At 38.4% G+C, this 21,741-nt stretch overlaps 4 protein-coding genes across 6 annotated transcripts; 2 read left to right on the top strand and 2 right to left on the bottom strand.

Moving 5' to 3' along the window:
- Positions 1–84: 84 nt before the first annotated feature.
- Positions 85–5,658, bottom strand: LOC137724315 (DNA-binding protein RHL1). Of its 3 annotated transcripts, none has more exons than XM_068463057.1 (13): positions 5,171–5,656; positions 4,979–5,089; positions 4,240–4,326; positions 3,944–4,149; positions 3,207–3,322; positions 2,833–3,059; positions 2,467–2,560; positions 2,341–2,381; positions 2,145–2,193; positions 1,328–1,362; positions 697–738; positions 383–419; positions 85–262 (listed from the first exon to the last, which is right to left on the bottom strand). In XM_068463057.1, the coding sequence occupies exons 1-12, from the start codon at positions 5,510–5,512 to the stop codon at positions 384–386; spliced, it is 1,386 nt and encodes a 461-aa protein (XP_068319158.1). In that variant the 5' UTR covers positions 5,513–5,656; the 3' UTR covers positions 85–262; position 383. The 3 variants fall into 3 exon arrangements, with proteins under 3 accessions (XP_068319158.1, XP_068319159.1, XP_068319160.1); XM_068463058.1 differs by having other exon boundaries at positions 121–305; XM_068463059.1 differs by lacking the exons at positions 85–262; positions 383–419; positions 697–738 and adding an exon at positions 798–1,161 and having other exon boundaries at positions 5,171–5,658.
- A 3,141-nt stretch (positions 5,659–8,799) lies between these two features.
- LOC137724302 (plastid division protein CDP1, chloroplastic-like) lies at positions 8,800–14,025 on the top strand. Its single transcript, XM_068463044.1, has 12 exons — positions 8,800–9,337; positions 9,664–9,777; positions 9,878–10,015; positions 10,356–10,460; positions 10,552–10,674; positions 10,959–11,327; positions 11,476–11,571; positions 11,708–11,827; positions 12,192–12,257; positions 12,344–13,117; positions 13,229–13,419; positions 13,579–14,025. Exons 1-12 carry the CDS (start codon positions 9,059–9,061, stop codon positions 13,661–13,663), a joined length of 2,460 nt encoding a protein of 819 aa, XP_068319145.1. The 5' UTR covers positions 8,800–9,058; the 3' UTR covers positions 13,664–14,025.
- Positions 14,026–14,497: 472 nt separating this feature from the next.
- LOC137724305 (succinate--CoA ligase [ADP-forming] subunit alpha-2, mitochondrial) lies at positions 14,498–18,107 on the top strand. The gene is made up of 7 exons (XM_068463047.1): positions 14,498–14,896; positions 15,536–15,745; positions 16,045–16,215; positions 16,440–16,563; positions 17,270–17,331; positions 17,534–17,615; positions 17,705–18,107. Exons 1-7 carry the CDS (start codon positions 14,681–14,683, stop codon positions 17,842–17,844), a joined length of 1,005 nt encoding a protein of 334 aa, XP_068319148.1. The 5' UTR covers positions 14,498–14,680; the 3' UTR covers positions 17,845–18,107.
- A 1,192-nt stretch (positions 18,108–19,299) lies between these two features.
- On the bottom strand, positions 19,300–21,694 carry LOC137724307 (DNA-directed RNA polymerase II subunit RPB7). Its single transcript, XM_068463048.1, has 6 exons — positions 21,455–21,694; positions 21,007–21,172; positions 20,832–20,882; positions 20,167–20,232; positions 20,013–20,081; positions 19,300–19,571 (listed from the first exon to the last, which is right to left on the bottom strand). Exons 1-6 carry the CDS (start codon positions 21,568–21,570, stop codon positions 19,509–19,511), a joined length of 531 nt encoding a protein of 176 aa, XP_068319149.1. The 5' UTR covers positions 21,571–21,694; the 3' UTR covers positions 19,300–19,508.
- Positions 21,695–21,741: the final 47 nt, after the last annotated feature.

Raw genomic sequence — 21,741 nt, 5'->3', positions numbered from 1 at the left:
TATAGCGCCGCTGCGACAATTCTCGCCAACTGGTAAATGTTCACCATGGATCAACTCATTTTTTTTTTATACTAAATATATTTGTAGCTCAGTAAATGGTAAAAACCGCTTTCAAATGCCTTGTATAGTTTCCTTTACTTAATGCTCAACTTATGATTACATGGAGCAATGATCCCTTAATTTTAGTTCCTGAACCACAACTCGGAATTGGACCCACGTCCAGAAGCCGATGCTTCAACTTTTCTCCAATACAAGGCAAGGCCTATCCAAATCATCAAGAACACTTTTACTTAAATGTCACGACGCTACAACCGAACAATAATGTTCGATGTGAGTGAAAATAGCAATACATGGCAATGTGTCAATTTGTGAGACCACTGACCTCAAGCAGCCCAATCTTCATCACTAAGATCCGTATCCTACACAAAGCATAAACTCAAGAAATCATTATTTTCCACAGTAATTAAGGCTTATTTCCAGTCAACAAGGAAATGTTATTACTAGAGCACTGCATCCAAAATCATTATCAGTTTAAAAAAAATCATGGCAATTTCGATGATCAGCGCCCAAAATACCAAGGCACCAGATATGCCATCACCAATCACGCATCTTAATTTCAAGGAATTGCACCAAAAAAATCAAAAAATCCATATCCATAACACTCTATTTAAAATTTTAAATAAAAGTAGGAATTACCTGCGATTGTGAGGTGCTTTCTTCAATATCATCCTCTTCAACCTACATGTTTATGCACACCTCAACACTTCAGCAAGTAGAATGTAATAATTACTTAAACAACAATCTTACCACATAAAAGGTAATCGAGCATTAACAAGTTAAGAGAGCAAATCTCTAGTATTGTAATTGGATAATCATGTTTTTCAAAAAGATCATAATGCTTAAGTGACCAGGTCCTTGCCCAGCTTATACAAAAGGGAGCAAAGTTTTTGGTATCCAACAGGCCCCCAAAATATATAATATATTTTACCAAATTAAAGCGCATCAAACATGCTTCTATATAAGATAAGATAATGCTCTAAAAAACTCCTTTCTGGCTGGTTAGATTGCATTATAAGAGCACTATCCACCTCATCATGGCTAGAGATGCCCTCTGATAAACCACTTCCCTCTTCTTTTCAATCTTTCCACCTCCACCCCCATCTCAAAAGGAAGCACAAAAATACACAATCTTATTATTACACTGAGAAATACATTTTAATTTAGAGTAATAGCTTTGATAACAATTATTAACTAAAAATCCACACAAAATAAAAGGGAAACAATAATGGCCATCGTACAAAAAGAATCTCCCCAGACACAAACGTACCTCATTTTTTTTCTTCTTTGCCAGGCCTTTGCCCCCTACAGAAACACAGACGTCACTTATAAGTGCTAACTTTCCCACACGTAGATGCATGCATAAGAGAAACTGTTATGAAGAAGAATTTTCAAACAAATAATAAAAATCGAAAAAGGTAACTATCTGGGAGATGTATAATAATAAAAAATAAAAAAAGTTGCAATTCCATAAATATTTAATAAACTAGATCAAATTATACACTCAAAACCATATCACATCCGATGCCACTCTAATCTGACATAGTGTTGCTAACGAGCAAACAATGATGAAGATGTGAGCAGAGAGGCCTGAAGGAAACAACAGCTGTTTAACTCAACCTTTATCACCGCTCACATTATCATGAGAACTCCCAACTAATGAAAACAATTACTCCTGTATGCAGCACTGAACAAGGTGAAGTTGTAGTTTTGGGCAGCACTCAACAACCCCACCATCACTAAAAGTTAATTGAGCAATAAAAGACGGAAAAAGATCATGCACCTCATCAGATAACAAACAGTTACTATTCCCAGATAGGACGTCAAGAACTCTGCATTTCATAAGTTCATAAACACACAATCAGACTAAACTGTAATCTATACCACTCTTACCAAACTTGACTAAAATGGTTATATGAATCTCCTCCCTCCTGACTCCTAAGCATACTGATAAGTTCATAAACAAGTAATCACCTCTTCATCAAATAATTTATCTCCTCGAGTATACTGACAAGTTTATATTTATTAGCTACCATAATGGGCACAGAGAGAGAGAGAGAGAAAGAGAGAGAGAGAGAGAGAGAGACCCGCATCCTTTTCCTTGGCAGTTTTTGCCTGTTTCCTGGGTCCTGCATCCTGCAACAACAACAAACTATGTCAGCTACAACACTCCGATGGAAAGCAGTCATGTCCAAGACAAGGATAAAATCAGCTAGAATTGTAGTTTGAAAGGGCAGGGAGAAGGGGGAAGGAGCATTAAGAACAAAATGTAACCAGATTAACCTTCTTCCTTGAATCAGTTTGGTGCGGCTTCTGGCCAGAATCTGGAAAACATCAACATCACTCACTATTCTGAGTACTCAAATCCCAATATTTTCATAATAAGCGTAATTTGGAAGAATTAACAACCTTTGGGAGATGCAGGTTTCCTTGGGCCTTTTGGTGTTTTATGAACCTGTGAAGAGGGAAGCTGTACTTGACTTTGCATGCTGGAGTCCACTTTCTGCAACACATTGAAAAATTTCAGAGCATTGTCAGCATTAAGAGGAAAAAGAAGGAAAATTCTGATAAAGGGAAGGAAAATGGCAATGCATGATACAATGTTCTCTTTTTGACATGCCAAGAATCATCAAGTCCACTCTGATTAGCTGTTTCATTTCGGTTTTCAGTTACATGCTTCGTGGTAGTCTGAAACATACCATAGCTACATAACAAGTACTGGCAAATCATAATCCTAAGAATAAAAGTAAAAAAAAAAAAAAAAAAAAGGGTTACCTTCTTCTCCACTTTCTTAAACAATGTAGATATAGTAGTTTGAATGAGCGAACCATGATTGCTATGAGAGTCCTCTTTAGATGTAGTCCCAGCAAAGGCAGAATGTGACTCTTTCTTTGATTTAGCTTCGGACAGAGAGGAATCTTCATTTTGCTGGGGAGTTTGAGCTCCTTTCATAGGATCCTCATTATCAATGTCTGCATGTCCAAAGCTGAGATTGTCAGTCTGTATCTACCAGTTAAGGGAATCAGTTGAAATATAGCAAGCTGAGATGGAAGTTTGATACAAGGAGCATGGTAAACCTAAGTTCAAATTACGATATATAAATTAAAATGCTGGAGTTTACAAAATTAAGACAGTAAAAATTAGGATATTTCCACTACTGTGCTTCCCGGATGAAGAATCAAGTCTTCCAACTTTTTTATCTTCTCCTTCAGCTGAGGGGGTATCACTTTCAACAGAATCATCTCCAGAAGAAGCTTCTCCAAACCTGAACAAAGTGACAGAACAAGAGTTGAAGCAAGATATGGGCACATCACAGGGCAGTAGGTGCTCATTTCTTTTATTAATATTCAATAAAAAGAAAACATATCAAAACGGTTAATTATATATGCTACGTAAGTATGTAACAGAAGGTATCACAAAATATCATGAAGACAATTGTTTAATAGTTTACACAGTATACACAACATTCCATGATAGACCATCGGCTGAAAAGTAATGAATGCATTCATGTCTTCCACATGCTACATGTGAAAGGACATTGGACATAAGGGCCTTTTGTAACTATTTGCAACATGTTTAATTGTTTTCTTTTTTCCTTGGAATGATAAAACTATACTACTCAGAGGAATGTTAATTAGAAAGGCCTGAAAAGGAAAATATGGACATGTTGCTCAAATGAAAAATAAAATGTTGGTTTCATTACTATCCTTCAGAGATGGCCTCAGAACATATAAGGTATGTCTGTGTGTCTGTTTTCCTGTACAAATATGTATACCTATATATGTATCATAGGTTGCACACTTTGTTTTGCACGTATTTAACTTATGCAACTGCTGATTTCTTTATGAGAATATCTAATGAGTACAATAAAAGGCAATGCCAGTACTTGAATTTTTTTCCTGCAGTTCTTGCCGAATGTCGAACTGGTGTTGCCTTCATTAATTCATTGTTTTCCTCATCTGATAAATTATCTTCAACCTTGTTATGTGGGGAATACTCTTCAACATATGTAGTTTCATTTTTACTATCACTTTGCTTTTTGGCAGATGTTGAACCTGCGCCACCTTGAAAGTCGAACTCAGAGTGTTGTCCCTGAAACCAACAAATTCCGAGAGTAGATCATCAGAAAACAACGATATGCACACCCTACAACATGTATAACCTAAGTGAATAGAAACCAACCTCAGTCAATTCCTTAGGAAAATCAAGTTGGGCTTCCTCGGGATTCTGATCTTTTGTCCCAATCCACCAAGCATTGGAAAATACAATCTGGGACATGAAAAGCTACTGCTGATAAGCCTGACATAGATGTGTAAAACATGCTTTCTGAACCTCAGTTTCATACAACAAGCACCCGACCTTAGACAAACAATAATATAAGTGTATATAACGGGGTAGTGGCACATGGGAAATCCTGAGAACTGAGAAGCTTAGAAACATATTGTTCTCCAAATCAAAGGAGAGGAAATTTGTTGGAAAGGGGTCCTTAAAGGAATTACAAAACAAGAAGATTCCAGGTGGAAGTTGTATAAGACAATAACTCTAAAATCATTATGTACACATTTGCCTTAGGAGTTACAACGTTTAGAATACAAGTTTTCAAGCATATCAGCTTTGCAATCTGCTGCCTCATTCTCTACCAACAAATGGCTGATATGAAACTATCAACTCCCATTAACCCTCTTTTTTCTCTTTCTTATTTCTAGAAATTTGAAAGAATTGAAATGATTATATCGAAAACCATGCAAGCAGGTCAATCCTCCTTGGTCAAATTCATATGATATTTTATAGTAATTGCATTGGTCATCAACCAAGCCTATGAACAAAGTGATATATATGCATATATATACCAAAGCAGCAACTTGAAAATCAATGCGGTAGACAAAGTTGTACTTGTACAGAGTTATAAAAAGGCACCAACCATATTATCGAAGTAGTCCTCGCACATGACACTCTTTCCACCCTTGGGGAACTGCATTGTCAGATACCTGTTCTTGGGGAACACAAGAGTCCCAAACAACTTCATCTGACCCTGAAAAGTGGAAACAGAAACAACTGAGACAAGTGGGAGAAAGAAAATTGGGAATGAAAGTAGTAGAGGTCACCGCCCGACCTGAGGGAATTGGAGGTAGAGGACGGGGTTCTTGGTGTCCAAATCCTTGAGGTCGCCGATCTTACCACCTCCAATGGGGGCAAGGAGGCCAGGGAAGGAGAAGAGGAACTTGTTCTTCCGCTGAGATTTCTTTACAATGTCCTTGCCATGCTGCTTAAGGACACCGTTTGAAGGTGTGAGAGGCGCGCGGGGCTTTGCAGGGATCTCTGAGAGCTGGTTGTTGGAGAAGGCGAGGGCTTTGAGCCTCTTCCGCTGCGCCACCTCAGGTTCTGCCTCTGCCTCTGCCTCTGCCCCTCCATCATCTTCGTGTTTCCGCTTCTTCGATGACGAGGTCCGCGCCATTTTGATTCCACCGGACCGGAGACCACCAACTCTACCTCCTGTCTCTGTAGGGTTTTGAACCTCTCTCTAAAATGTCTATTGCACCCAACCGACCCGACCCAAGTATACTCCTAGATTTTTTTTTTTTTTTTTGTTTTTTTTTGTTCGAAAGAATGATTTTAATAAATCCTCTCATATGTAAGACAAAAGACCCACAGATGTACTACCCGTTTACAAACTCAAGGAGAAAAAATAAAATCTATTGATCTCAGTTGCATTTGTATACACTTAATATCAAATAGAATACCTTCAATTACAACGTTTTGTTGAGTGATTCTGTTGTTCATATCCACAAGTTCCTTTGAATTCAATTCCACCTAGACAACCTCAAACCTCTTATCCATGCATGCCACCTGTCCTACCCATACTACCTCCACCTTCGCCATAAGACTAGACTCACAAAGAATGTTACCCACACCTTCTGCCGCCTTGAAAATTCCAACAAAATCTCGTGCCACCCAACCATATCCTCCCCATCCTGTTTCTCAAACCCAAGCTCCATCACAATCAATTTTAATTGTACAACGGAGGCTGCTGCCGACACGATGGCAATACCCTTTGCAACCTAGCCTGCTGATGCCCCACCTTCAGTCATGAACCTTGTTCCCCTTGGCTATCTTTTAACTATCTTCATTGTTGTCGTAACATCCTAACAGTTTCAATTAGTTGAACAACATTCTTTTCAAAAACCAAATTATTCCTACATTTCCAAAGTCTCCATAATTCACACACCACTCATCTCATTATTTTCCCATTTTCTTCAACATTCTCATACCGATTGGATAACCACTTCCATTTTTCCAAAAAATTATCTCCCTTAACCAAAGTAGAGTCTAGTTGGAATGGACTCCCAAACCAAAACACTCGAGCGTATGGGCAATGGAAAAATAAATGCTCTTGTGTTCCACCGCAACCTCACAATTCGGGCATGTAGTATCGAGTCGATTTCTCTAACGGTTAAGATTAACGCGGACCGCTAGTATATTTTTGCAGCACCTCCAAATAAAGTTCGGAGTTTTTGTGGAACCTCCAAACGCCAAATAGAAGACCACACCTTATCCTTATTTTGCCCTACACTCGACTCCCCAACACCTTTCCGCCCTAGCTCCGCATCGCGATTAAGTTCTTGAGCAATCCAATAACCTGACTTGACAAAATACACCCCGTTCTTCGTATGGTGCCAAACAAGTTTATCCAGACATCCAAATTTACTGAGCGGCCTACCCAAAATAATACGAGCTTCATCGCTCACAAAACATCGACCAATTATATCACCATTCCATTCTCCATTGCGACTATCAATTAAGTCCATTACCTTTTCCCGCATCTCCTCATGTTGCGAAAGAGGCATAAAAGTTCGTGGACTAGGCAACCACAGATCATACCTCACCCACCCTCCAGCAGATCCCCGCTTTTAGTACTTTCCGGCATCTGCTTTCGAATAACTTCGTACAAATAAAAATGGGAATGGGCCTATCCGACTAATGCCTGCCTATGCATTCCATCTAATGAGTTGTAATTTGTGCACAAAGTTTCGTGTTTTTTTTTTTTTTTTTTTTTTTTTTTTTTTGTTATGAAAGCAAGTTTCGTGTGTTTAAGATTACCAAAAAGTTTTAAAATGATTAAATTTTATTTTTTAAAATTTGTAAATTTTCTTGTTTGACTGACCTTAAAGTACTATAGAACTTGAATACAAAAATTTTAATTTTTGAACTCACTCATAAAAATTTGAAAATGATACTTATTTACATAAAATTTAAACTTGGGAATTGGAGGTTCAAACTTCTAAGTTTTTTTCACGTGAAACTTCTGCATTTCTATGTTTATGAATCCAAACAACGAAATTGGTTTATATCAATTTATAAATTATGCTTCTATCAAAATTCAATGTTTATTTTCTTAATCCAAACATAGTTTACAATCATATATAAAATTACTACAAAGGTTTTACTGACTTTTGAAAAAAAAAAATCATTTTCTTTGAACATCCATAGGACTTTGAAAATAAATAAATAAATAATGTGGCAACCAAGCAATTAATAAACTTCAGGGCTGTTAAATTTTTATAAGGGAAATTTTATTTGAATCCATATAACCTCTTTCCACATCCAACTTACTCTCAACACCCTAATTATTTGTAATTAAATTATTAATATCTCTTTAAATCCAAATTTACTACCTAAATTACCCTAACAGACCTAATTCAATATGCAAATTTGTTTCTACACCTATTTAAAATAAAAACCCAAAATCAAAGCATATGTTCTTTTCCCTACAAAGTTGCTCTCGATAAATTCCAATTCCACTAGGATCTTCCAAGTTCATAGCATTACAAAGCAAAAGTGACAGATAGAGTATCATTGCTGGGATTAGAAAAAATTTCACGGAATATTTTCACTGTTCTTTTAGTTTATTCCACCCCAACTTCTCTAGCTTGTGTATAACTGTAATGTTCCCGTCCTCATTTAAGTCGTGGCTTTCTTTGTGGCTATCTTCAAACTGCCTAACGAAAGGATTTGACAAACTCAAAGCAGCAACAGCTGCAACTGCGCATGCTAGCACTAAATTATCTCTGAAACTCTTCTTCTTAATCAAGACTTGAATAACAGTGAGCATCCTAGAGTGACAAGGACTCATAGGGTAATGAGCCATGGCCCTCCCTAGAGGTGTCAGTCTTCCATCTTTGTCAAGTGCTTGAAGACTCTTCAAGCAAGGCATCACCATATGGAGGAGGTGGAAGAGGAAAATTGGATACCTGGATGCCCAAAAAATGGTCATATTGTCTTCTTAATCTTCTCATAATGCTTAATGAACCCAAATTCACAAAAGGTTGCATGATGACAAATGTTTGACTATTGAGTGTAGGTTTATTAATAATTTTTAGGTTTATTGTTTATTTATCTTGTACTTAATAGTAATTATACAATAAGATGAAAAAGATCATTCACATTTAAAATTTAAGTTGTGGGTAGAATGAGGTTATTTGAGTTTAAATAAAATTTCCCTTTTTATAATTAATACAAAGAAAATGGTGTCAAAGAAAATGAAAAATTTTAAAAATAAAACAAGGATGTTCTAAACCATTTAGTAAACTATTTTGGAGTTCAAAGAAATGTATGAGAGTAAATTAAGTGTCTAGAAAAAAAAAAAAAAAAAAGGTTTCGGAAACGAAATATAGGTTTGTACATAACCACTCAACACATAAACACAAAACCCGTTCAACCAAAATACACCACAATTCACGATGGTATGAAAAAAGAAATCCACAACAAAATACGCAAAATTTGCATCCTTTAACAGAAAGCAGAAAAGGGAAGAGTAATCCAAATGTTAATTAAAATGTCTCGATGTCGGTCCAAATCCGCAAGGGAGGAGTAATGAGTGTGTTTTGCGCTTTTTTTCTTTCTTTCTTGTTCAGCACAGAAACCCTCCATCCTTTTACGATTCCTTCATTTCCGATGTGAAAAATTCCGAGTTTCTTCATTAGTGACAGTCAATTAGGAAGCCATGGTTGGTGCTCTGTCTCACGCCTTGCCAAGCATTCCGTCTTCTTGTTGCCTTTGCCGAATCGATAATCACAAGGAAGATCACAAGCTCTGCGTTTGTGGTTTCTCCACCTCCAGAGAAAGAAGCGCCTCTGGAATCGGAATTGTTCGGGTTTACAAGAGGAGCCTCTTGGGTGATAACCTCACCGGGCGTTGGACTCTCAACGCACTCGACACCCACATTGGTGTCGAGACTGCTCCTCGTCACACCACCGTTGAAATCCCCGTCACCTGTTACCAGGTCGCTTCTTTCGTCTTTAATTTGAATGGGCTCTGTGTTTGTCAAATTGTGATTTTTACATGTATTTTCTTTGCGGTTGAGAGAGATCCTGCAATAGCGACATATATACAAGTTAAATGTTGAACATTGCCATCAAAGACCTTCAAATCACTCTGCTATCCTTACGTTAGCCATCCTAGCAGCGTAGCAGCCTGGCAGTGCCATAATCAAGTGTCTGTCTAGTGTTTTAGTGATTAAGAAATTTGTTTCTTGTGTTATGATTTCCCTATTTTCGGAACTTCATTATAGGTCACCATTTACTAAATGCCATACAAATGACTTTGCAGCTTATTGGCGTTCCTGCTAAGGCTGAGAAAGATGAGGTTGTTAAATCAGTGATGGAATTGAAGAGTGCCGAAATTGAAGAAGGCTACACTTTGGATACAGTCCGATCTCGCCTGGTACACACCTGGATTTTTATTCTTTGCTATATTTTTTTTAATTAAGTTGTGCTATGTATTATATAGTTTAATTCCTTTTCTCTTACGCGTTTGTTGCCAGGGTCTCTTAACGGATGTGAGAGATAAGCTTCTTTTTGAACCAGAATACGCTGGCAATATTAAGGAAGAGATCCCACCTAAATCTTCCCTACGAATCCCTTGGGCGTGGTTGCCGGGTGCTCTTTGCCTTCTTCAAGAGGTAAAGCTTTGTCTTTGTGCACTCTTCTTAATTTGTAATATAATGTTGCTTCTTTGTTCCTTTTCTTCCCTTTAAAGAAAAATAAATACTGTTAATCACTGATTTAACTAAAGAGGAATTGAATTCTTTTTTCAGATATTAGTTACCGTACTATGTCGGTGAAACTCCATTTGGCACAGTGCTTTTCATTGTGGATTCTTGTAGATACTTTATTAACTGGAACTGTTTTCTTCTTATCTGTAATTTTATACAACAACTTTTTGTTTTGGTCTAATTATAAACGAAAAAGGATTTTGTTTTGCAAGACACGGGTGTATGATATTGGATTTCTCCATTATAGGTTGGGGAAATTAAGCTTGTGCAAGATGTTGGCCGCGTGGCTGTTCAGCATCCAGATGCTAAGCAGTATATTCATGATCTTCTTCTTTCTATGGCGTTAGCAGAGGTAAGGCATATCAGCAAAGAGGTCAGGATATTGTATCATCCGTTTCTGCATTGTTATGCTTCCCTTTCTCATCTTAGGTGCTTTCTTGAAGTGTGCAACTGCAAAGGTTGGTTTTGAGAAGAACAAGGTGTCCCAAGGATTTGAAGCTCTAGCTCGCGCTCAGTGTCTTCTAAGGAGTAGAAAGTCTCTTGGTAAAATAGCATTGTTGTCTCAGGTAATACTCTCGTCTTCTATTCTGTCAATATTTTGTTATCTGGTTTGTCACCCTGGAATGGGACTCTTGTTTTTGGGTTGCAAAGTAGTGACCAGATATCTACTAATAATCCAAAAGTATAGTGGATCAAATGTTGAGATGGATCATGGACCTGCTGTTTGAAATTTGTAAATTATGACAAATTTCTGTTTGAAAACATTTAACTTTATTCCATGCTTGTACTTGCCCAAAAAGTATACTTGCTTATGCTGCTGTGTAAATCATAAGTTGGTCATGTTTAATAGATAGAAGAATCTTTGGAGGAGCTTGCACCTGCTTGTACATTGGAATTGCTTGGCATGTCTCACTCACCTGAGAATGCGGAAAGAAGACGAGGAGCAATTGCAGCCTTGCGTGAATTGGTCAGGCAGGGACTTGATGTGGAAACTTCATGCCGGGTCCAAGACTGGCCATGCTTCTTGACCCAAGCACTGAATAGACTAACAGCTTCAGAGATAGTTGATCTTCTTCCATGGGATGACTTAGCTATTACAAGGAAGAACAAGAAATCACTTGAATCACAGAATCAACGGGTTGTAATTGATTTTAATTGTTTCTATGTGGTGTTATTAGCTCATATTGCACTGGGTTTTTCAAGCAAGCAAAAGGAATTGGTAAGTTCATTATTCTCCTAGGTTAGTTGCTTTGAAATAATTAGTTTTGAACGAGAAGGCTGATGGAATGGTTCCCTTCAAATTCTCTTGAGGGTGTTGTTGTCTGTTCCATTTTGTTAATTTCAGTATTTATCATATGGTTGTGCAGATTGAGAAAGCAAAATCTGTATGTGACTGCCTGATTGCATCAGAGGGTGCTGATCTGAAACTTGAGGAAGCTTTTTGCTTGTTCCTTCTTGGTCAGGTACATTTTTCACTTTCCTTCTAGTTTTATGTCCTGCACTGTTTCATAAAGTTCTTTTGGATATCTTGCATAGACTGAATTTGTTTTCTTTTTTCTCCTTTCTGTTTTCTCTACGAAATATTAACTTGGTTTCCAGGGTGATGAGGCTGCCGTTGTTGAAAAGCTTCAGAAGCTGGAGTTGAACTCAAATTCTGCTGCACGAAATTCAATCGTAGGGAAGGAAGTTAAGGATACTTGTGGTGCAACACAATCATTGGTATATCTCTTATGGGTTGTTGTTGTCTCCCTATTTACACAGCATATATTGTGATCAATGTGGTCTATTTATGTATCAACTCCTTTTAATTAGTGGCATGCACATCAATGGTCCAAAAACGCATACACTAGTAACCAGGGGCCACTCTAGCTCTTAATCAATTTTCCTTTACTTTCTCTGTCTCATGTCATTTGTTTCAGGAAAAGTAAAAGCTGTTTTTAGCCTGTGGAATAGATGGTTTATCATGAAAATGCATTGTGTTCTATTTGTGCCATTTCACACTCTACTTATTTCAGTACAAACTTTATGTTTGTTTTCAAGGCCAGTACTTTCTCATGTCGGACTGCCTGCTGAACTTAATCAGGAAATGTGGCTGAAGGATGCTGTCCTTGCTGTGTTTCCAGACTCACGAGATTGCCCTCCATCGTTGGTGAGATTCACAACGATGGATTGATTAAGGATTTTAGTTTTATTTTACCAGACAGTTTATGTATGTGTGTATGTATGTCTTTGCAGGCCAACTTTTTTGGTGGTGACAAGAGAACTCCTCTGAGCAAGAAAAGCAAAGTAGCTCCACAGAATTTGCCTATCATAAGTCAAAGACCAATGTCCGCTACTTTTGTTTCAGAACGGAGAGATTTTGATAAATGTTTTTCCCATATGAACTCTTCTCAATATCTTGGAACAGCTGTTAAGCAGTTGGCTCCAACTGATATGCGAAGTCCCTTGATATTGGGCAAGACTGGCAGTGGAACCAGTGCCATTGCATCATCTGTTCAATTGGAAAGGAATCTTGGCATGGACCACAGTAAAGTTTGGAATGGTTGGTTTGCGAGAGGAGTTTTGGTTGGAAGGATCACTTTAGTTGGAGTACTGGGGTGCATTGTTTTTGCTACCTTAAGATTAACAGGATTGAAGGGAAATGTGATGAGAAGTGCTTCTAAACAGGCCTCCAGTAAGCGAAATATGCACACAAGTTCTATTGCTTGGACAACAAATCCATCTGCGGATTCTAATCTTGTCCCTGCTTATATCAAGGGGAATGGACTAGCTGGCAGATTTAAGAAGCTTTTGGTGACTTTTATGAAGCCGGTGGGGACCTTCTCAGATGCTGGAAATCGGCAGATTCCGTATTTGTCCTCTTCAACAGCTGTGTTCCGGAGACTTATGTCTATTGAAGAAGCTAAAGACCTTGTGAAGCAATGGCAAGCAATTAAAGCTGAAGCTCTGGGGCCCACTCATGAAGTTCACAGCCTCTCTGAAATCCTTGATGACTCAATGCTTGTTCAGGTGTATTTAAGCTTACTTCCTTTTACATGTTCTTTTCCTTGATGATTCTTGCAAGTTTTACTGCTTTACGGTATGGGTTTGGGTGGTTACGATTGCATGCATGGTTCACAGTGGCAGGCTTTGGCTGATGCTGCAAAAGCAAGGTCTTGTTATTGGAAGTTTGTCTTGCTACAACTGTCTGTCGTACATGCTGAGATTTTATCAGATGAAGTTGGAGGGGAAACCGCAGAGGTTGAGGCTGTCGTAGAGGAAGCGGCTGAACTTGTTAATGAATCTGAGCAAAAGAACCCAAGTTATTACAGGTGAGTTGATTGAAGGGGTTATGATTATTTTTGTGGTTTCTGTTACTGTATGTGGTGGGGTGGGGTGTTTTTGGGGGGGGGGGGGGGGGGGGGGGTGGTGGTTGTGGTGATGATTATCGGGGCTTGTATTTGATTTCTTTTCTGTTGGAGTGATTGCAGCACCTATAAAATTTGGTATGTTCTAAGAAGGCAAGAAGACGGTTCGTGGAGGTTCTGTGAAGGGGAAGTGCAGACACCATCATAACATTGGCCTAGCCTAGTTGCTGCTGTAAGCTTGAACCATCCACGCCGAATAATGCTTTTTTAACTTGGTTCCTTCCTCCTATCTGTAATTTTTCTTTTGGAGGAGAGGTACCAACTAATTGGAGATGTGGATCTAAATTTAGGGAGTTTTTTCTTTTTTTTTTTTCCTTCGCAGAAGTATGAAAATGGTTTGTGTTCGATAATTCTTTTAGTTGTGATTATGTTGATACATTATTTACATAGCTGGAATAGAATGAGCATTGCTTTCATCGTCGTGTGTTTGTTGGCTTTTAATATAGGAATTGTTTGAGACGTGTACAAATTATTGATTAATTATCCAACTCAAAGGACAAGGAAGGAGGATCGAGTTTCCAAATATACCATGTCATCTTGTTATGCTAATTTAGCCGTTTATCTTATTAAACCTAGACATTACGTAACGGGAAATTTGTTGTGTGCAAGTTTTATGTGGGAAATTTGTTGCGTGCAAGTTTTATGTGGAAGATGTGACGCGTTCGAGGTCCGAATATACTACTAAGTGTCACATGTTTAAGTCAAAACTAACAGGCCATTTAGTACTACTGTTTGATGGTATTCCTTTCACTTGGAAGTAAAATGTTTTAGGCTTGATCTCATGGATGACTAATTCGATATTAAATTAGCTTGCCTATTGTGTAGTTTAGCTGAACTCCTCCTCCCTTAGTATAAAAATATTGATATACTAAAAAAGATAAAAAAAGATAAAAAAAAAGTCAAAACTAACAGACAAATGTCTGCCCCTTAAATAGGAGGTTTAGTGGGGAAAAAGGAGGTTTAAAGAAAGAACAACCACAAAGCTTTTGAAAAGCAAGCCCGGCCCAGCACAGCCCGTGTTAAACCACAGCGCCCCACCCCCACAGCACAAGAATCTGAGGCTAGAGACTATTTCTTTGATCGCGAATCTAAGCTTGAATTGAAGCCTTGAATTGAAGCACAATTCAGACGACTATCAGAGAGAGTTTGAAAGCCAATCACGGTGATGGGTCGTCAAGCCGTAGCCAAGCTGATCGGTTCGATCGCATCGCGCAGAGCATCTCCGTCAACGTCCTTACTTCAGCGCCGCCATTACTCCCCGGCTCCGCCACCGCCCCCCGCTGTCTTCGTTGACAAAAACACTCGCGTCATATGCCAAGGCATCACCGGCAAGAACGGCACTTTCCACACCGAGCAAGCCATCGAATATGGCACCAAAATGGTATCTATCACTTGCATTCCCCTCTCAGTCTCTCTCCCTTCTCCAAATTGGTCTCTATATGTGCACTCATCTGTTTCCGATTTTCGTTTGCTTTATTGAAAATTCTAGGTTTTTCTCAAACGCATTCATACAGGCCGGGCCCTAGATGTGTGTGCAATTTTTCTTGAAATTTCTGCTAGTGATTTACGCAAAGCCGAAAGCTTCGAAATCAATTATCAAATTACTGGCGCCACCTGAGATTAGTTTGCTGTTTTACACTTTTGGGATTTCCTTTTGATTCTCGTGTTGCTTTGTTTATGTATTTAGATTCATTTGCTCATGTGCTTAAACTTGTTTGTCTCTTACTAGTGAATATCGAAAGCGAAGTTTCAAATCGGTAAAAATAATTGGGAATTGTGTTCATGTTGACATGTAAACTGGCGATGTGGGTTTCCTAATGCGGCAACGCTAATGCAATATATTAAAGAAAGATAGGAGTGCTTGCAACTAATTGACTAAGTTTAGTTTCAAGGTTAATTTTCTATAACAAGCTTTCTTTCTGAAATATACTATAAAAAAAACTTAAAGAGTGATCCATTTTATTTTTCCTTTCTTTCTTTCTTTCGTTGATTATATTTGTATACGATTGTGCTGAAACAGGTGGGTGGTGTAACACCGAAGAAGGGTGGGACTGAGCATTTGGGACTTCCTGTTTTCAACTCAGTTGCAGAAGCAAAAGCTGAAACAAAGGCTAACGCCTCAGTCATATATGTCCCCCCACCATTTGCTGCTGCTGCTATTCTTGAGGCAGTGGAAGCAGAGCTGGATCTTGTTGTGTGCATTACGGAGGGGATCCCACAACATGATATGGTAGTGTTAATTTCACCAATATCTTTAAATAGGAAAAATAAGGTCACCATGTTTTTACTTGGGATGATGCGCCAGTAGTCTCATCTTTTGGGACTTGTAAAGAACCCCTAACCATATTTATTGAGTTTATCCTTCATGGACTATCATATGGCTTGGAATACGGACTTCATTGAACTTGATCAGGGCTTGGATAATTATTTTCAGTTCACCAGTTCACTGAAAGCTAGTTATTAATCTTGAATCTGGTCTTCTGTGATTCGTGCGAGTGTGTTATTGAAGCTAATATTTATGAATTTCAGGTGCGTGTCAAGGCTGCTATTAACAGGCAATCTAAAACACGGCTCATTGGGCCAAATTGCCCTGGAATTATTAAGCCTGGTGAATGCAAAATCGGAATTATGCCTGGCTACATTCATAAACCTGGGCGTATAGGAATTGTTTCTCGATCTGGTACCTTGACCTATGAAGCAGTGAGTACTAATTTTAATCCAGGGAGACTGGGAGAACTATCCGAATAGCCTCTACAATTTTTACTCTCCAACATACAATTTTCATATTCATTTGGTCCTTTCAGTAGATTGGATACTCTTATTATGATTCAATCTTCAGCTGTTCTTGTTTGATGTTTGGATCTTGTTGGCACCAGTTCTGTTCCTTATAAATCTAACTAATTTTTTTTCCTTTTACCCTGCAGGTTTTCCAAACAACTGCTGTTGGCCTTGGACAATCCACCTGTGTTGGTATTGGGGGGGATCCATTTAACGGTACAAACTTTGTTGATTGCATTGACAGATTCCTACAAGATCCTCAAACAGAAGGTTAGGAGTTTGAATTAGTTTTTCTTTTCATGTTGCAGTTGATCAAATTGCAGATTGAATGGAAGGATATGCATCCCTTCATCCGCTCATGTGTATTTGTTTACATTGCATGCATAGGTTCATATTTATGCTATGAGCGTCCATAAAATAATTGATTGTATTCAGACCCACATGTTTCCCATCTCTGTCTCACAGACACCCATATTGTCTAAGTCAAACAGTTATCCAGCTTTGATGAGGTAAAACAATACTCTGTCAGCGTTAGTTCAGTTTTAAGGTTCAACATTGGAGTATATGTTCGATGTTAAAAATCAGGTCAGTTCACCACTGCTGGAAATTACATCAGTACAATGAGCATAGTAGGCTAGACAACATCCCTGGATTGACATTGACCGACTATAATTTGTCGAGTCAAATAGAAAGTGTTCTTATGCTCCCATTTTTCAACCCTTTTTAGGGGCTTTATGATAAGCGTCATGTTCCAACTACTTTGACTGGATGCTTGTCCATTCTACTATTTTTGGCTGGCTGACATTGTGTATGTTGCTTAAACACTGCGTTAACCAACTTTTTCTTTGATGTAAGGTGTATGTATTCATTTCTTACCTTTGTCATCTGTGAGGATGTTGGTGAAGTATACAATAAAACATGTCTTGAAGTAGAGGACAAGTAATTTGAAATTAATTCCAGAATGTGCGTGTTTTAGGTATCATTCTTATAGGAGAGATTGGTGGGACTGCGGAAGAGGATGCTGCTGCATTGATTAAGGTAGGAATCTCACTAATTTTTGTTTGTATACCATAATTCATAGGTTTCTTCTGGTGTCTGAACATCTAAGGACCTGTTGAGCCATACATGATTTTACTGCTCGTAGATTCTCTAAGTTAGCTTCAGTAACAGTAAGTACTGGTGTCTATATTTGTTGTCTGGATATGGGTTGCTCCAACTGATTCTCTGACCAATTAAACAGGAAAGTGGAACTGAGAAGCCTGTTGTTGCATTTATTGCTGGATTAACTGCACCTCCTGGTCGTCGTATGGGTCATGCTGGAGGTAGATAATTCTTACCCTCTCTGTCTCATTGTCTAAGGATGAGTGTGTGGTTTCCGATATGTTATGATTGCTCACATCTGGTTTTGCAGCTATTGTGTCGGGGGGGAAGGGTACCGCACAAGACAAAATCAAGACACTAAGGGAAGCTGATGTTACAGTGGTGGAGTCTCCCGCGAAAATTGGGGTAGCCATGCTTGACGTCTTCAAACAGAGGGGCCTTGTGAATTAGCAGCTTGACAACGGCAGTTCATTTGCAATCACACCTATAATATTCTATGGCAAGATGTCAAAAACAAGATGATTGTCTTCAATTTTTCACTGAATATAACTTAACTGCGGTGGAGCATTTGAATGCTCCGAGATTTCTTCCCCCATTAATTTGGTTTTTGCGATTGTTTTTTCATAAGTGATTTGAAGGGAGTCCAGAATATGAATATTGTTGCTGTAGACAGATTATGCTCAGGGAATTCATTTCGTAACTTAAAGGCTGAATGCCGACTGCCGAGCTAACAACAATGTTGTAATGCAACTTTTTACTGTCCAATCAGATTAGAGAAACAAAGAGGACAGAGGGAAGGGTCTTCAATCTAACTTTTATTTGTTCTTTTCTGGTTACAACGTTTGTTTCTTTGCTTGATAATGATTTTTAGGTTAGTGCAATTCACACACTCATTTTTACTTCTTACACACCCCGCTCAATTTTCGATCGTCGGATCGAATGCATTGAAGAAGATCGATGGATGAAATTAACAAGGGTGTATGGAGATAAAACTGAGTTTACGGATAGCAATACCCTTTGACTCTTATGATTGTTGACTTTATTAGAGATTGTTATTGGCACTAATTACTAACACAAACCGATTGTATACCATCACTGATGAACACCAGATAAAACAATATTTACTGGGCCAAGGGCACCCCCAAGAGTAAAGAAACCCTTCTTTTACTTGTTAATTTTTTTTTTTTTAGGACATCCATTTTTCTTCTATAATTATGAATGCCTTCTCTTCAATTTTTTTGTGAACAGTGGAAAAATGCATCCGTTTTGTTTGCAAAACCCTATGAGTGTCCAAAGAAAATAATTGTCTTCCTTAAGAAATTACTAAGCCTTTTGCGATAATTTTATGTCTGGATATAAAATGTCTTTTCTGTTGAATAAAATTAATGGGTGCCGAGGAACAAAATTTGAGCATGCAAAGAACCACTCTCATGTGTTTTGGCCAGACCTTACAACCGCATTGGGATGTAAAAAAATGGTAGAAGAAACCTCTGATGCATAGATAATGCTTCTAACCACTTTAGAAGCCAACTCCTGGATCGCCAAACTTTTAGTTTTCACGAGTTACTTCGATTTACGCGTGAAAGGACTGTTACCCTACACATGAACCTCAAATGACAAGGCTTGGATAGAAATCTTGAATTTTTTTTTTTTTTTTTTTTTGAACAAACAAAACACAAGGAGGGTGGAAGTGAAATAAGATTCACAATTAGCTAGCAATTATGTAGTTCAAATTGACGAAATTTAAACCTAAGACTTCTTACTTACAAGTGAAGAGGAATATTACTAGACCGTAGTACTAAGTAGCAACGAACTTCACCAAGTCTGAGACTTACTCTGGACCACAAGGATGATCTATGCAATTTAGACGAAATACTATGTACAAATCGACCGATCACAAAACAATAAAACATGAATTAGTAGACTGTTGTGAGTAGTAAATAAGATTAAAATGTACACAAGTTCAAGAATGGTTTTATCTGTTCTAGGATTACAAGGCAAGTCTAAACGTTCCCCCAGTTAAACACACAAATTCCACGCTACTCGGGTCTGCAACAGTTCGAATGCCACAAGGCAAACGGGAAAATGTCCATGCCCACGATATCCCAACTTCATTAAGCAGTCGTAGGATCGTTTATCACACCCAAGAAATCGTCCTTTATGGTGCCAATGCAGAACTGCAAAATTAGAGGGGAAAACTAGTATCATAAGCAAACGAACGCTACATTAAATGAAGGACAAAACAATTCTAGCCCGTTTGTATAGAAGTAGCTTCAGCCAGGCTCTAAGAAACTAAATGCATCAAAAACTGACTATGGCGGATAACCAGGATCAAACAAGTAGGAAATTCATCAGAATGTAGGGTTGGATCATGATGATCATCCCACCACTCCACATTCAGTATGATTTAGTGCTGAAAATTCAAAATATGACACGCTGACTAATCAAGGGAACATTAAACAGGACCATTCCTAGAAGGCTAGGATGACGCTGCTACTTTACGCCTCTAAATCATCCTCACCCTACCCTTTTCGTCCATAACTAAAGCTGAATCACTTGGACAGTACAAGGAAAATGGCAAAACATAAAAGTCACGGAGAAACAGATTGAGCATATACAATTTCAGTAGCATCTACTCGGGTTCCAATTATCTTTAATCGCACTTCGCTGTCTTTCTGAATCTTAACCTGCAAAATAACAAGAAATCAATGTTTAACCATATAAATCTAAGCTAAAAGAAACAGCTGAGAATCAATTGAAACTGAAGCATACTGATCCATCTGATGTTGTATAGTTTGGCATATCCCCAGTCTGGAACTCCATGTCATCCGGTATCAACTACAATACAAGATGAGGACATTAGCATACACTGCATATGGAAAACATAATGACATGTTAGTTTAACCCATTAACTGAGACAGCAAAAGAAACAAGAACTCTTTAAACTCCAAAAACCAGAAACCTGATCCAAAGAAGTTGAGAAAGTACAAATCTCATAGAATTATTGCTTATGTGAATTATTCCTTTGTGTAAACGACTAGTAGACCACTACTTATGACACACCCCAACGCCAGTTTCCAGTGAGGACCGAACTCGAGGCGTGCTGGCCATCACCGGTTGGGTGACAAAGCCAAAATACAACATACATTGATTATGTTTTAAAGAAAGATACAAGATTGACTAACTTAAAAGTATATCATTCTTTAGACTGACATTTGATTTAAAAAGTTGAGTAGAACTTGTTATTTAGAAGGAAGGGGGTAAATGGACGGCAAAGGTAAAAGAATACCATAGCAACAATACAACCCAAGTCCTTGCAAAAGTTTACAACTTTGTACAAGGCAAAAAAATAATATTATGGAAAACAAAGTTTTCTAACAAGATATGGATAATGTTTATCACTGCTCCGAGTAATCAAAGGGGGAAGAGATACTTACGTGGTTCGAAACAAAGATTTGAACAGGACCAGCCTCAGCAAAGAATCCCATCTATAAAATTTGGAGATGACGTTACATTTTCTGCAGTTAGTATTATACAGAATACAAGAGCTTGCAAAAGCAAAGTAAGAACACTGATGATAAAACGTTAATAGGTGAAAGAGGAAAAGCATACCTTGTTGACCATAGTAACAACAGCTTCTAAGATCTCTCCTTTGAATGGTCTGAAAACAACACACTGGTACTTGATGGGGAATGAGACGAAGCCTGTCCCATCACGAATCATCCCTTTCCCAATGTTTTCTATGCCCGTAATTGCAACCACAAATCCATGTTGACCACTGCACAAAAAGTATTCATATCAACTACTAGATCCATCCCAACCCGTGATGGCCAATCTGCCATATATGTGGTTTGAAAGACACTAAGTAAAGCACTTGAATGCCAATATTGAATTGGATAGGAGAAAGAATGCGGTAAAGGATCGACAAGAAGCAACTTTTGGTTTGTTTTCGTGTTCTGACGTGTATTGCATAACCCAACAGCATCAAGCAAATTATACAAGAAAAAAATAAAGCCGAAGAGAGAGAGAGAGAGAGAGAGAGAGAGAGAGAGAGGACAACCTGCAAGTGCCTTCGACATCTTTCATGAGCTTGGAAACGAGATTTTCACGGAGATTGCGGCCAAAGTGGCGAGGGTGAAGCTGCATGTTCCTCTCCAGCACTATATGGAAGAACATCTTTCCTTCTCCCTGAATCTCTCAATTCTAATTGACGAGTTAGAAATCGAGAATTCGATGTTTGCCCTAACCTTTCCAACTTGGAACTTCTTACTTCGTCTCTCCAGAGAGATAATCTTTCCCTCGCTAAGAGCAAGCCCAGCGTTGGGTTTGGCTCGGGGGACAGGGTCG

This window comes from Pyrus communis, unplaced genomic scaffold, assembly GCF_963583255.1.
Source record: "Pyrus communis unplaced genomic scaffold, drPyrComm1.1 SCAFFOLD_22, whole genome shotgun sequence".
Taxonomy (NCBI): Eukaryota; Viridiplantae; Streptophyta; class Magnoliopsida; order Rosales; family Rosaceae; genus Pyrus; species Pyrus communis.
This window is presented reverse-complemented; position numbering and strand designations above follow the sequence as displayed.

Excerpts from the sequence above, each read along its gene's own strand:
- LOC137724307 (XM_068463048.1), bottom strand. The coding sequence starts at position 21,570 with ATGTTCTTCCATATAGTGCTGGAGAGGAACATGCAGCTTCACCCTCGC. Across the intron at positions 21,173-21,454 it reads GATGTCGAAGGCACTTGCAG|TGGTCAACATGGATTTGTGG; the intron begins GTTGTCCTCTCT and ends CTTTTTGTGCAG. Across the intron at positions 20,233-20,831 it reads AAATCTTTGTTTCGAACCAC|TTGATACCGGATGACATGGA; the intron begins GTAAGTATCTCT and ends CTTGTATTGTAG.
- LOC137724315 (XM_068463057.1), bottom strand. The coding sequence starts at position 5,512 with ATGGCGCGGACCTCGTCATCGAAGAAGCGGAAACACGAAGATGATGGA. Across the intron at positions 2,561-2,832 it reads TTAAGAAAGTGGAGAAGAAG|AAAGTGGACTCCAGCATGCA; the intron begins GTAACCCTTTTT and ends AATGTGTTGCAG. Across the intron at positions 739-1,327 it reads CAAAGAAGAAAAAAAATGAG|GTTGAAGAGGATGATATTGA; the intron begins GTACGTTTGTGT and ends ATAAACATGTAG.
- LOC137724302 (XM_068463044.1), top strand. The coding sequence starts at position 9,059 with ATGGTTGGTGCTCTGTCTCACGCCTTGCCAAGCATTCCGTCTTCTTGT. Across the intron at positions 11,328-11,475 it reads CAAGCAAGCAAAAGGAATTG|ATTGAGAAAGCAAAATCTGT; the intron begins GTAAGTTCATTA and ends ATGGTTGTGCAG. Across the intron at positions 11,828-12,191 it reads GTGGTGCAACACAATCATTG|GAAATGTGGCTGAAGGATGC; the intron begins GTATATCTCTTA and ends GAACTTAATCAG.
- LOC137724305 (XM_068463047.1), top strand. The coding sequence starts at position 14,681 with ATGGGTCGTCAAGCCGTAGCCAAGCTGATCGGTTCGATCGCATCGCGC. Across the intron at positions 17,332-17,533 it reads ATGCTGCTGCATTGATTAAG|GAAAGTGGAACTGAGAAGCC; the intron begins GTAGGAATCTCA and ends CCAATTAAACAG. Across the intron at positions 17,616-17,704 it reads TCGTATGGGTCATGCTGGAG|CTATTGTGTCGGGGGGGAAG; the intron begins GTAGATAATTCT and ends CTGGTTTTGCAG.